Source organism: Acartia tonsa, chromosome 1, assembly GCF_053477335.1.
Source record: "Acartia tonsa isolate MP-2025a chromosome 1, ASM5347733v1, whole genome shotgun sequence".
Lineage (NCBI taxonomy): Eukaryota > Metazoa > Arthropoda > Copepoda > Calanoida > Acartiidae > Acartia > Acartia tonsa.
In genome coordinates, this window is record NC_137260.1 from 51,649,190 (window position 1) to 51,662,081 (window position 12,892).

Genomic DNA, 12,892 nt, shown 5'->3' on the forward strand with positions numbered 1-12,892 from the left:
AACTCAAAAATAAAAGTATTGTGACAGGGTCACAGCAAGTTTTCATTTTAAATCAATTTATCAATTATGTAAAACCATCTTTGAAAATTACAATCCTATCCTTATACTAAAGTAACAAGATGTTTGTCTGTGTGTCTGTCTGTCTGTGTGTACCGAAGGATCTCGCTAACCGCTAAACCGATCGGGTTCTCCTTAACAGGGTAGCTTCTCATAAGTCCCGGGAAGGTTTATAACTATTTTGGGGGAGGGTACCACCACCCTCCCAAGAGAAATGACAAAAAAATCAAAAAAAATTTAAATTTAGGGGAGACTTCAACGTCAAATAAGGTGGTATCGTACATAAAAAAATTAACTTTAACAAACAACAACATTTAAAGTGCCACTAGAGGCCTCTAGGGGCGTAGCCGCTAGTTATATATATAAAGTAGTTGGTTTTACTGTCTTAATCGTAAAATTTCAAAAATTACTGAACCAAACAAATTCTCAATTTTAGGGAATTTTTACATAAATCGCGGTATGGTGTTAGGCCATTACATAGGAAGATGATTAAAGTCCCTCAACAGATAATGACGTCTTACGATAAAATAAGCAATGAGAGGCCAGTATAAAGGGGAACGTAACTGAAGCTTTTTTGATGCAGGGGGGGGGGTTTCTCAGGAACCACTTGATGAACCGTGTAAATTTTTTGGACTTAAGCTTTTATGGGTATGAACATCTTATGGTTTCAAAGTCAACCCCCTACCCCCACCCCCTAGCCCCATGGGGCTCAAAAACCCCCTAAAAATTAACCTAACCTTAATTTTCTTAGAAACCATTTGACCAATACAGATGATTTCTTAAACTTAAGCTTTTATGGTTATAAACTAACTTCTAGTTACTCTCATGCCGCCAACCCCTAGCCCTCCGGGGCTCAAAAAAACCCTAAAAATGAACCTAACCTTAATTTTCTCAGAATCCATTCGACCAATAGAGATGATTTCTTTAACTTAAGCTGTTATGGTTATAAACTAGCTTTTGGTCTAGAAGTCACCCCCCTGCCGCCAACCCCTAGCCCTCCGGGCTCCAAAAAACCCTAAAAATGAACCTAACCTTAATTTTCTCAGAAACCATTCCGTCGACCAATAGAGATGATTTCTTAAGCTTTTATGGTTATAAACTAAATTTTGGTTTAGAAGTCACCCCCCTGCCGCCAACCCCTAGTCCTCCGGGGATAAAAAATAACCATAAAATGAACCTAACCTTTATTTTCTCAGAAACCATTTGACCAATAGAGATGATTTCTTAAACTAAAACTTTAATGCTTATAAACTAAATTATAGTTAAGAAGTCACCAGCCTGCCTCCAACCCCTAGCCCTATGGGGCTCATAAAATCCATAGGGCTAAAATGAACCTAACCTTTATTTTCTCAGAAACTATTTGATCAATAGAGATGATTTCTTAAACTTAAGCTTTTATGCTTATAAACTTACTTTTAGTTTAGAAGTGTCCCCCCTGCCTCCAACCCCTAGCCCTCCAGGGCTCCAAAAAATCTTAAAATTTACCTAACCTTAATTTTCTCAGAAACCATTTGATCAATAGAGATAATTGCTTAAACTTAAGCTATAATGCTAATAAATTAACTTTTAGTTTAGTTGTCACCTCCCTGCCGCCAATCCCTAGCCCTTCAGGGCTCAAAAAACCCTAAAAATGAACCTAACCTTAATTTTCTCAGAAACCATTTGATCAATAGATATGATTTCTTAAACTTAAGCTTTTATGCTTATAAATTAACTTTCAGTTTAGAAGTCCCCCACCTCCCTGCCGCAAACCATTAGCCCTCCTGGGCTTAAAAAAACCCTAAAAATGAACCTAACCTTAATTTCTCAGAAACCATTTGATCAATAGAGATGATTTTTTATATGTATAAACTACTTTTTTGTTTGGCAGATATATGGTTATTAACTAAATTTTATTTTAGAAGTCACCCACCCCATAGCCACCCTGGGCTCAAAAACCCCCTAAAAAATATACTTTAGCTTAAATTTCTAGTAAATTTTTTTTTTAGTAGGCTTTCAGAGGAATAACCTAACCTCAGTTTTCTCAGGAACCGCATTATTAAATGTGCAGATATTTTGGACTTCAGCTGTTATGGGAAAAGAGTTGGGACTCTATACTTTAAAAATTTTATTATAGCAAAGCTTTTCTTTAACTAGGTTTGGTCTGTGAGGGTTAGCTTTTTTTCGTTAATTTAGACATATTTAATTGTCCTATTGAATTTAAACTTTGCATGATAATTTCTATAGCATTTAGGTACAATTTTAAAAACGTAGCTACTCTATATAATTATTAACAGAAAGTCCAAATGTCCATTTAAAACATGCTGATTTTTAAAATTAAGGTTAGGTTCATTTCTAGAGGTTTTTTGAGCCCCTGAGGGTTAGGGGTTTGCGGCAGGGAGGTGACTTCTAAACTATAAGTTAGTTTATAAGCAAAAAAGCTTAAGTTTAAGAAATCATCTCTCTTGATCAAATAGTTTCTGAGAAAATTAAAAAATCATTTTTAGTGTTTTTGAGTCCTCTCTATTGATCAAATGGTTTCTAAGAAAATTAAGGTTAGGTTCATTTGTAGGGTTTTTTGAGCCCCGGAGGGCTAGGGGTTTGCGGCAGGGGAGTGACTTATAAGCTACAAGTTAGTTTATAAGCATAAAAGCTTAAGTTTAAAAATCATCTCTCTTGATTAAATAGTTTCTGAAAAAAATAAGGTTAGGTCAATTTTTAGGGTTTTTTGAGCCCCAGAGGGCTAGGGGTTGGCAGCAGGGGGGGTGACTTCTATACTAAAAGTTAGTTTATAAGCATAAAGCTTAAGTTTAAGAAATCATCTCTATTGATTAAATAATTTCTGAGCAAATTATTGTTAGCTTCATTTTTAGGGTTTTTTTGGAGCCCCGGAGGGCTAGGGGTTGGCGGCAGGGGGGTGACTTCTAAACCAAAATTTAGTTTATAACCATTAAAGCTAAGGTTTAAGACATGATCTCTATTGGTCGAATGGTTTCTGAGAAAATTAAGGGTAGCTTCATTTTAGGGGTTTTTTTTGAGCCCCGGAGGGCTAGGGGTTGGCGGCAGGGGAGTAACTTCTAAACTAGAAGTTAGTTTATAACCATAAAAGGTTAAGTTTAAGAAATCATCTCTATTGGTCAAATGGTTTCTGAGAAAATAAAGGTTAGGTTCATTTTTTATGGTTTTTTTTGATCCCCGGAGGGCTAGGGGTTGGCGTCAGGGGGGTGACTTCTAAAATAGAAGTTAGTTTATAACCATAAAAGCTTAAGTTTAAGAAATCATCTCTATTGTTCAAATGGTTTCTGAGAAAATAAAGGTTAGGTTCATTTTTTATGGTTTTTTTTGATCCCCGGAGGGCTAGGGGTTGGCGGCAGGGGGGTGACTTCTAAACCAAAATTTAGTTTATAACCATAAAAGTTTATTTTAAGAAATCATCTCTATTAGTCGAATGGTTTCTGAGAAAATTAAGGTTAGGTTCATTTTTAGGGTTTTTTGGAGACCCGGAGGGCTAGGGGTTGGGGGCAGGGGGATGACTTCTAAACCAAAATTTAGGTAATAACCATAAAAGCTCAGGTTTAAGAAATCATCTCTATTAGTCGAATGGTTTCTGAGAAAATTAAGGTTAGGTTCATTTTTAGGGTTTTTTTGAGCCCCGGAGGGCTAGGGGTTGGCAGCATGAATGTAACTTTTAAACTAGAAGTTAGTTTATAACCATAAAAGCTTAGGTTTAAGAAATCATCCCTATTGGTCAAATGGTTTCTGAGAAAATTAAGGTTAGGTTCATTTTTAGGGGGTTTTTGAGCCCCGTGGGGCTAGGGGGTGGGGGTAGGGGGTTGACTTTGAAACCATAAGATGTTCATACCCATAAAAGCTTAAGTCCAAAAAATTTACACGGTTCATCAAGTGGTTCCTGAGAAACCCCCCCCCCCCCCTGCATCAAAAAAGCTTCAGTTACGTCCCCCTTTTACCATTGGTCAATTACAGTGTATACTGGCCTTTCATTGGCTATTCTATCGTATGACGTCATAATCTGTTGAGGGACTTTAATCATCTTTATCACATAGTAGAATTAACGACCTTTATTTTAGGTTGTTGGCTTTACCTTATTCTTGATATTAGTACCATTTTTGTTTAAAGAAATTTATTTTAATACCCGCGAAAAGCAAATTATAACAAAGAATGTTAAAATATTTTATATAAAATGAAACTAAAAAGATTTTTTGATAAACAAACTAAATTAGGTTTAATCATTGGCTCCTCACCCTTAAACCCTTTTTATTTTAATCAGTTTACCACAATTTAACTTGATAAATGTGTGCATAAACTCCGCCCATTTTTGCTCATAAACATCCTTCAGTAATTATTGGAATACTAGTACTTTGTTTACAAAATTTGGGTATAAATTAAAGGGATAACAATTTAGTCATCAGTTTAATTTAAACTTCATCTCTACAACAATGGCTCGTACCAAGCAAACTGCCCGCAAGTCTACTGGCGGAAAAGCTCCAAGGAAACAGTTGGCTACTAAAGCAGCTAGAAAATCTGCGCCTGCTACCGGAGGTGTCAAGAAACCACACCGTTACAGACCTGGTACTGTTGCTCTCCGTGAGATCAGACGTTACCAGAAATCCACTGAACTTCTCATCCGCAAGCTTCCTTTCCAGCGTCTGGTCAGAGAAATTGCCCAGGACTTCAAGACTGACCTCAGATTCCAGTCCAGCGCTGTCATGGCTCTGCAGGAGGCTAGCGAGGCCTACCTGGTTGGTCTCTTTGAGGACACCAACCTGTGCGCCATCCACGCCAAGAGAGTCACTATCATGCCAAAGGATATTCAGCTGGCAAGAAGGATTCGTGGAGAACGTGCTTAAGTATCTAAACGATGTAACATATATCAAGGCCCTCTTTAGGGCCACAAATAAATTCTATTTGAGAATCAAAACTATTTCAGACCATTTCAGCTTTTATATCTAGTATATATTTGTTTATTTGTTTGTACCACAAGTAATCATCATTGTTTTCTGTATGTCTGTTATATTAGGACGGACATCAAATTTTAATGTGAGAAATTGTTTTCCAAGCTATCTAAGATCTGTTTTTTTATTCCTAAATTTACATTGTCCATTTCAATTTTTTTGCTTTGCTACGTATAGGTGTTGTCAACCTTGTTCAGTTAGATTTTTTGGTAATAGATTATGAGTGACTGGTTGATCCCTCCCCACCTGTCTTTAAACAAGGATGACAACATCCATAAAAGTGAAGCTCTGAAACAGTAGGACAAACGGACATTAACATTTGTATAGTGTCAGAACTAAATAATCAGAATAAAAATGTACAAGATTCAAAGCAAAATTTTTAGTATATTTGTTGAAAAACTTCTTGATACAGGATAATGTTTATGGACATACTTACATTTTTAGGACTTAAAGAGTTGCTTTGCTTATAAAAGTGTACTTTGTTGTCCCAATCAGTATACCAAAAATCAGAACATTCGGATAATTAGATCACATAAAATTTGTTGTTTTTAAAAAAGTAAAAAATCAACATGTTTAAAATGGACGTACGGACATTCTGGTAATAATTATAGAGTTGCTACGCTTTCTAAATCGTACCTAACTGCAGGATTCACCGTGCAAAGTTTGAAATCGATAGGACAATTCTAACATGCCTAAATTAACAAAAAAAGCTATCCGTCTCAGACGTACGGACGGATGGACCGACCCTAATTATAGAAAAGCTTCACTTAAAAAAAATGAAAACAATGGAAGACCGTCTTTTAATCTCAGATACTATTAATGAAATATGGTAGACATTTTTGGTGAATTTTCACAGAGTATCCATGCAATAACTCATTATTTCTGTTGATATATATTATGCCTGTAATGCTCTTGAGGAAACTTAAAATTTTTCCATAAACTCTTACCTTCTTTATAAACCACTGTAAAACAGGTCCAGTGGTTTTTTAGCTTTGCTACTTCTTCCGTGAGATTTTCCTTCTTATTTATAACTTACTTCGTCTGTCTTGTTGTCCAAAAATTCTTGAAAGTAATGTAAACTGTACTTTTATTTACGGTAGCAAGGTTCATTTGTCTGTGGCTTACTGAACCGATTGAGTTCTCATTTTAAGAGAAGATTCACATTGGTGTCGGAAGGGTGTTAGGCTTTTTCTATCTCACTTGGAATACAGAGCCCATAGATGCACAGCCGCAGCCGTTACAGAAATTGTCATCCTAGTAGTGAAGCTAATCTGTAATTCTATTAAAATTAAAATTTTTGACAATAAAAGACAATATCGCTAGTGATTAAATATTATAATAAAACTGTTGATATTTCAATTCGAATTTGTAAGTTTTTTTCTAGATATTTTATGTACTTCGATGCCTAAATAAATTCTTAATGTATCTTAAAATCAAATTAATAAATTTATAAGCAAGAAAATTGTGATTTTACTGTACAATAAGATGGACTCAAAGAGGTTAGACATTTTTTCCTAAACATTAAAATAGTATTATGAGTTTATTTATTTATATTAATATCTTCTAATTTGTTAGATAACGAGAAGTATCTCAAATAATGAATTTAGTGGCCCTAAAAAGGGCGCTTCTTTTAGTGATCCAATAAGTTAAATTTAGGCCTTGCTCTTCTCAGACTTCTTAGGTAGAAGAACAGCCTGGATATTGGGTAGAACACCTCCCTGGGCGATAGTCACACCATTCAGCAACTTGTTCAACTCCTCGTCGTTTCTGATGGCCAGCTGGAGATGTCTGGGGATGATTCTGGTCTTCTTGTTGTCTCTGGCGGCATTACCAGCCAACTCCAGGACCTCAGCAGCCAGATATTCCATGACAGCGGCCATATAGACTGGGGCACCAGCTCCAACACGCTCAGCATAGTTGCCCTTGCGTAGCAAACGATGGATACGCCCCACAGGGAACTGAAGACCGGCACGGCTTGACCTGGACTTGGCCTTTCCCTTAACTTTGCCACCTTTGCCACGTCCTGACATTTTAATGATGTGTTTAGAGAAATGACAATTTCAAACTGACCTATTCTCAAAGTAACTGAGTTTATATACCCAAACATATTTTACCTGGATTATAATTGTTTCCCCATTTCTATCAGTTTCATTACCCCAAAATGTACTCCGCCTACTTTGTCCACTTAAATCTAAGCCTTGCAAGTTGACCGCCAAACCTGGTATATAAACCGAAATATCACAAATCTTTCTCCACCTACTTAGAATTTTCAGGTTAAAATATATCACAATATCAATAATATCTTCTTTAAATGTCACATACCAAAATTATATTTTATTATATAAATTTAAAAATTCAAAGTTATAAGGAACAATTTTATCAACAGAGGGCATTAATTTATATTATCATCATTGGTGATGCACATCAATTTATCACCCATTGCCTTATCACTTCAGATCCCTTTTTAAATATCATTCAAAATATAAACCTATAATAAATGTATATCATTTTGAAGTATTAAAATTCAATATTTTTTTTTAAAAATCTGAATGATGATAGTTTGGATAAAAATAAATACATATAATTAGGGTTTTAAAAATATTTTTGAAATATCTTTAAATTTACCTAGTATAATCAATAAATCTTTTAAGCTTCATAATTAAACATAAAAATTGCAAAAAACGTATGTAATTTTGTTTTTAATTGATTGTAAAAAAATGCATTGCAAGACAAATTGTTTGAAGAATAAGTTTTGCTCTGTGCTAGAATGTAAATTTTAATTTTATTTCAATGTTATTTTATGAAGTAATTTGTACTCTTGTACAGTCACCTAAAAACATTAAAAGTTACTCTTTATTTACAGTTTTTAAATGTGATACCTTGACTAATAATATGGATGTAGAATATACGTGGATATTATGACAGGGGAAAAATTTTCGTCAATTTAGGTTCCTATTTTCCCTGTTATTTAATGGTCAGTTCTTTCATCCGTAGGAAGGAAGGGGATAGAGTTATGGGATTTGAGGGAAAGGGGGGGGGGGAATCGTTATTTTAGCTCGCTGTGTGTTTTACATTATTAAAGAACATGGAAATTTGGTGTAAGATCCAAGTATAAATAAATCCATTTGACTAATATAACATAGGCAAAATAATTCTTAACCCTGAGAGGTTTTTCTTGACATATCCAAATCCAATTGAACATTAAAGAAAAATAAAGGGCGTTCAATTGCCTTATCAGGATATCTGATAATAAAACTAAAAAAACAACCTACAATTATTTCTTTCTGTCCTATTATATAAAGTACTAAGGTTTTTTGTCTGAAGCTTAAGATTTCAATAGCTATTGAACCGATTGATTTCTCCCTATAAGGAAAGCTACATATAGGTTTCGGGATGCTTTTAGGCTATTTATTTTGAGATTTAAGTCTTGGGACGGTTTTATGCCATTCTTCTACCCTCTCATTATCCAATACAGAGCCCCTAGATGTTGGAGGTGCAGCTGCTAGTGTTAAATATTTGAATAAGAAAATAACTTGAATATAAATACTTTGAAAAATTGGTCGTGGTCTATGCACTTTTGACAGCTTAAGCTAGTGTCATAAATATTATTTCATTTTGACGGGTCTTAGTGTCATGTACAATATTCATTTCACTAAAAGTACTATTTTTTTATTTTAAGGTTTTAAAAAGTTCATCTATTCGTTGGTTCGTCAGTCGGTGATGGATAAATACTATGGATAGATTTTGTAGTGCAAGTTTATTCTATATTGACTTTGACATTTTTACATTTTATTTTAGGTAATAGTGTGACGACATTTCATATATTTTCCTACTTACAATTTTTCCAAAATAATATATTAGTTATTTATCAAATCGTATTATAGACAGCTTTTCGAAGATATTACTATGAAAAATTCTAGGATTAAAACTAGTCTTATTGTTATCCTTGTTAAAAGCGAAGCTTTTCTATAATTAGGGTCCACCCGTCCGGAATGGTTTGTTCTTTTCGTTAATTTAAACATGTTAGAATTGTCCTATCTATTTCACACTTTGCATGATGAATCCTATAATAATTAGGAAGCTTAGCAACTCTATAATCGTTACCAGAAAGTCTCACTAAGTGAAGCATCTCTATAATCAAGTCCTAAAAATGTATGTATATCCTTAAACAGTATCCTGTATTTAGCAGTTTTGCAACAAAATTACTTACCATTTTGGGTAATATCCTCGTAGAAATTTTTTTTCAATTTTGAAAATTTGAGTACTCACCTCCCCCCCCCCCCCCCCCCAACAGCGAACTATGAACTCTGGCCGCAGCGCTCGGCTCCCTAGCCTGCCTAGCCGCAGCGCTCGGCCCCCTTGTCTGCCTAGCCGCAGCGCTCGGCCCCCTTGTCTGCCTAGCCGCAGCGCTCGGCCCCCTTGCCTGCCTAGCAAGTTAGTTAAAGTTCCATAAATTTTTACTTCGTATTTTTTTTGTTTTTCAAAATATTTTATTTTTGTTTTAACACTCCCCTCTAGTACACCTTTTGGTTTTGTTATTTTACTCTAATTAGTATCCGTGTTGCCTATATTTCATTATTTTACATTCTTTTACAGCTAATTAAGGCGTCAAGCACAGACATTTACTTCGTTTCTTTTACTTTTTATGTACTATTAGATAATAAGAAATTCTTGTGCTTTTCAAAAACTCAAAAAACATATTATAAACTTAAAAATCTCATTATCTATCGATTGTTTTTTGGACCTTTTAAAGATATACCTAAAAAAGAACATATAAGTAAAGAAAATTAGTTTAAATATCTAAGTTTGGTATTAGTGCCAAAATGCCGTCAATCCTTTTCTCGTATTCATTCGAATCCGGTGGATAGGAACCGGTTCTCATCCATACGAAAAAACTATGTCTAGCATCGTATTATATCCAGATTTCTACGAATATAAAAATGTACAATCATAAGATTAAAACCAGTTTTATTAGGCCGTGCCTTCGGCACCTCGGGGCTAAAAAACTGGTTTTAATCTTATAATTGTATATTATATATCCGAGGAAAGCCGTTTATAATACGATGAAAGAAATAACTATTCCAAGTCTTGAAATAATATTGGGTGGCAGATGTAATGGTCGTCAATTCTAATAAGTGTTGACCCCAAAAGACAGCCGAAAATCACTATAGGTTTCGTGTTTTTTTTCCGAATTAATTTCGTTGTTGAGATGTAAAGTTTTATGCCTTTTCAAAAAAAAACTTTGGCCAACAATTTTGTTTGATTCGTACCTACATCCTTTATAAAATCGATTAAGTACACCTTTTTTTTTGCATTTCAACTATTTGAATCGAAATTCCCATTGGAGACCCAGGAGATCGAGAATATAAGCAAGTTTTAAAAGTACACAGGCAAATATTCAATAAGATGTTGCTTATGAAATTTAAATTGAATGTTTTTGTTTGAAAAATCTTTTTGTAGAACTGAACATTAAAATAAAACTTTATTAAAAATACTTGGGAAAAAAATTCATGTACAAATATTTACTGTACAAAATTAGCCACTGAAATAGCCTATAATCGTTTTGCGTTTTTATTAGACTCTATTTTCAAGAAGGGCTAAAAATCAATGACCAAAAAATAAAATAAGACACAATAAGAAGTATTCTGCACAGTTGACCAGCAAATGTGGCGTAACACGTATCGCATACGCTCGTTGCCAGGATAGGGCTAGAATCTTAGCCCTACACCGCTATATAACTAAATACTTTTAAATGGTTCTTACTGCAACTGTGTGAGGTGCGCGACATAATGTAGAGGGAATGCCTTGGCCCAAACCAGGCGCAACTCATTACCATGCACAGTTAAGACTTCTAGACAAAGGTCACACAACGAAGCACCACCAAAACGAGAACAATAATTAACTAACCCAAAAAAACCTAAGGTATGCAATTTTGACACAAAAATAACAGGATGTGTGTAAATGATTTATTTTATAATGAATAATACATATTATTATTAAAACTGTATGAATGTGAGTTGGTAAACACCAAATTTTGGTTTAATTATAACGCCAAAACTTTATTGTAAAACTTCTAAAAAATCTAGTTAAAAAACTAAATTATTTTCAAGCAACAAAAAAATATTTTATATATTAATTAATACAATTGAAAGACAAATATATGAAAATTTGTGGAGGGGAAAACATAAATTGCGTTTCATAATGAAAAGAAATACATGCGAACAAAGTAAAAATAAGACAAGAAACAGAATACTTTTTTATTGAGGTGGTTTTGATATTTTTACTTTCTTGATCCTGGGCATCTTCTTGCACAGCCCGCCACGCAGGCGGAGAACACGCGCGCTGAAAATCCCGGACACACATCAATACAGGCCTCAAGAACATCGCCAGGACAACTTCCTCCGCCGTTACCGCCCTTACCGCCATTTCCACCCTTACCCTTGCCGCCGTTTCCACCGCCTCCGCCACCATTTCTTCTGTTGGCGTTGGCGCTGAAGCCGGTATTGCTTCGTGGCTGTTGATTATTTCTACGACCGTTACCGCCGTTATTTCCATTGCGACGTCCACCGGCGTTTCCATTTCCATTGTTGCGTCTTCCGCTATTGCCGTTTCCACCACCGTTATTACCATTCCCGCCGCCACCACCACGTCTGCCGCCGGCACTGCCTCCACTACTTCCGCCGCTGCCAGACGCTTCGGCAGTTCTGTTTCTGGGTCCGCCGAATGGTCCGGGACAAGGGTCGCAGCCATCCTGGGTTTCTCTTGGATCACCAAAACAGGTTGGGTAAGGGTCCCAGGTACCATCAGGTGTACAGGTAGAACGAATTGGGGGGCCTGAAGATAAAGGTTGTAATTTGTAAATTATTTTGTTTTCAAAAAATATATTATGCTATTGAATATTGGCAAATTCGAAAATAAAGTAGCACAAAGTGTAAAGAACATTTACGGCATTTAGGAAAATTTATTTTCTGAAACAATTAATATTCGCCAATAAAGCAAGGAGATACATTATATTTTACTGACGTACTCGTGCATATAGCCGTATGAAGTAAACTTTTTAAAAGAATAGCTCTGAAACTTCTGAAAAAAAACTTACCGACGGGACATTCAAAAGTGCAGAGTCCGCCAGGATTGTCCAGAGAGCAGTATCCAGGTACACCTGGACATACTCCGGGTACCTGCTCCTGTTTGCCAGGCTCGTGTTCTATGCAGCGTGGCACGTCCGTCCAGGTTCCATCATCCTGTGAAGTATAAATAATTAATATTCAAACCAGAAAGCAAGCTTAAACTGAAAGAAATGTATTTGTAAAGCTTAAAATTTTTGTTTAATTGTTCTTTTTATTGAAAAAGAAGACAGTAAAGTTTATTTTTAACTTTTCGTTGGTTGAATTGAATATATAAAGATTTAAACTGCCGCTACGCTTGGCCGCGCGGCTTTGAGTTAGTGGCTCAGTTTTAAATTCATCCGCAGCTGCTAATCAAAATTTATTCTCTTAAATAATGTATTTTTATCAATATTTTCCACAACTTAAATCTTCTGAACGTAGCCGCAATTCCTTTTTTGTCACAGCCACGCGGCTATAGACCCCTAGCTCTGAATAAAAACATTATCTTTTCTGTTGGAATTTCAAGCAATTTAGTTTTTTACCACCTGGTGATGTTTAATCATTTATTTTGATTAATCTAAACTTAATTTGGGTAATTAAGTCCTAACAACCCTATCAAAATAACAAGCATTCTGTCAATATCAAATTTTAGGGTTTAGGTAACAATTATGATAAAAGTAGTTAAAAAAATTAACTATTTTCATGGTTCTCAAAAAACAAAGCAACTTGAAGTCAAAGAAAAGCTTAAAAATTTTGTAAGTCTACTAAAATAATAAG

The 12,892-nt window shown here is 35.1% G+C and overlaps 3 protein-coding genes across 3 annotated transcripts in view; 1 reads left to right on the plus strand and 2 right to left on the minus strand.

The window, feature by feature from the left end:
* The first annotated feature begins 4,493 nt into the window (after positions 1–4,493).
* Positions 4,494–4,904, plus strand: LOC145327992 (histone H3). The gene has a single exon (XM_080171526.1). It carries the CDS (start codon positions 4,494–4,496, stop codon positions 4,902–4,904), a length of 411 nt encoding a protein of 136 aa, XP_080027652.1.
* A 1,704-nt stretch (positions 4,905–6,608) lies between these two features.
* LOC145312283 (histone H2A-like) lies at positions 6,609–7,166 on the minus strand. Its single transcript, XM_080151555.1, has one exon. The coding sequence runs from the start codon at positions 7,037–7,039 to the stop codon at positions 6,662–6,664; it is 378 nt and encodes a 125-aa protein (XP_080007681.1). The 5' UTR covers positions 7,040–7,166; the 3' UTR covers positions 6,609–6,661.
* Positions 7,167–10,963: 3,797 nt separating this feature from the next.
* The window catches only part of LOC145323556 (uncharacterized), a 33,493-nt gene continuing 31,564 nt past the window's right edge, over positions 10,964–12,892 (minus strand). Inside the window, exons 5-6 of the mRNA XM_080165905.1 lie at positions 12,106–12,250; positions 10,964–11,843 (exon numbers count right to left, since the gene is read on the minus strand). Of these exons, the coding sequence (XP_080022031.1) occupies positions 11,290–11,843; positions 12,106–12,250 (699 nt within the window). The 3' untranslated portion in view covers positions 10,964–11,289. The remainder of the gene's footprint in view (positions 11,844–12,105; positions 12,251–12,892) is intronic.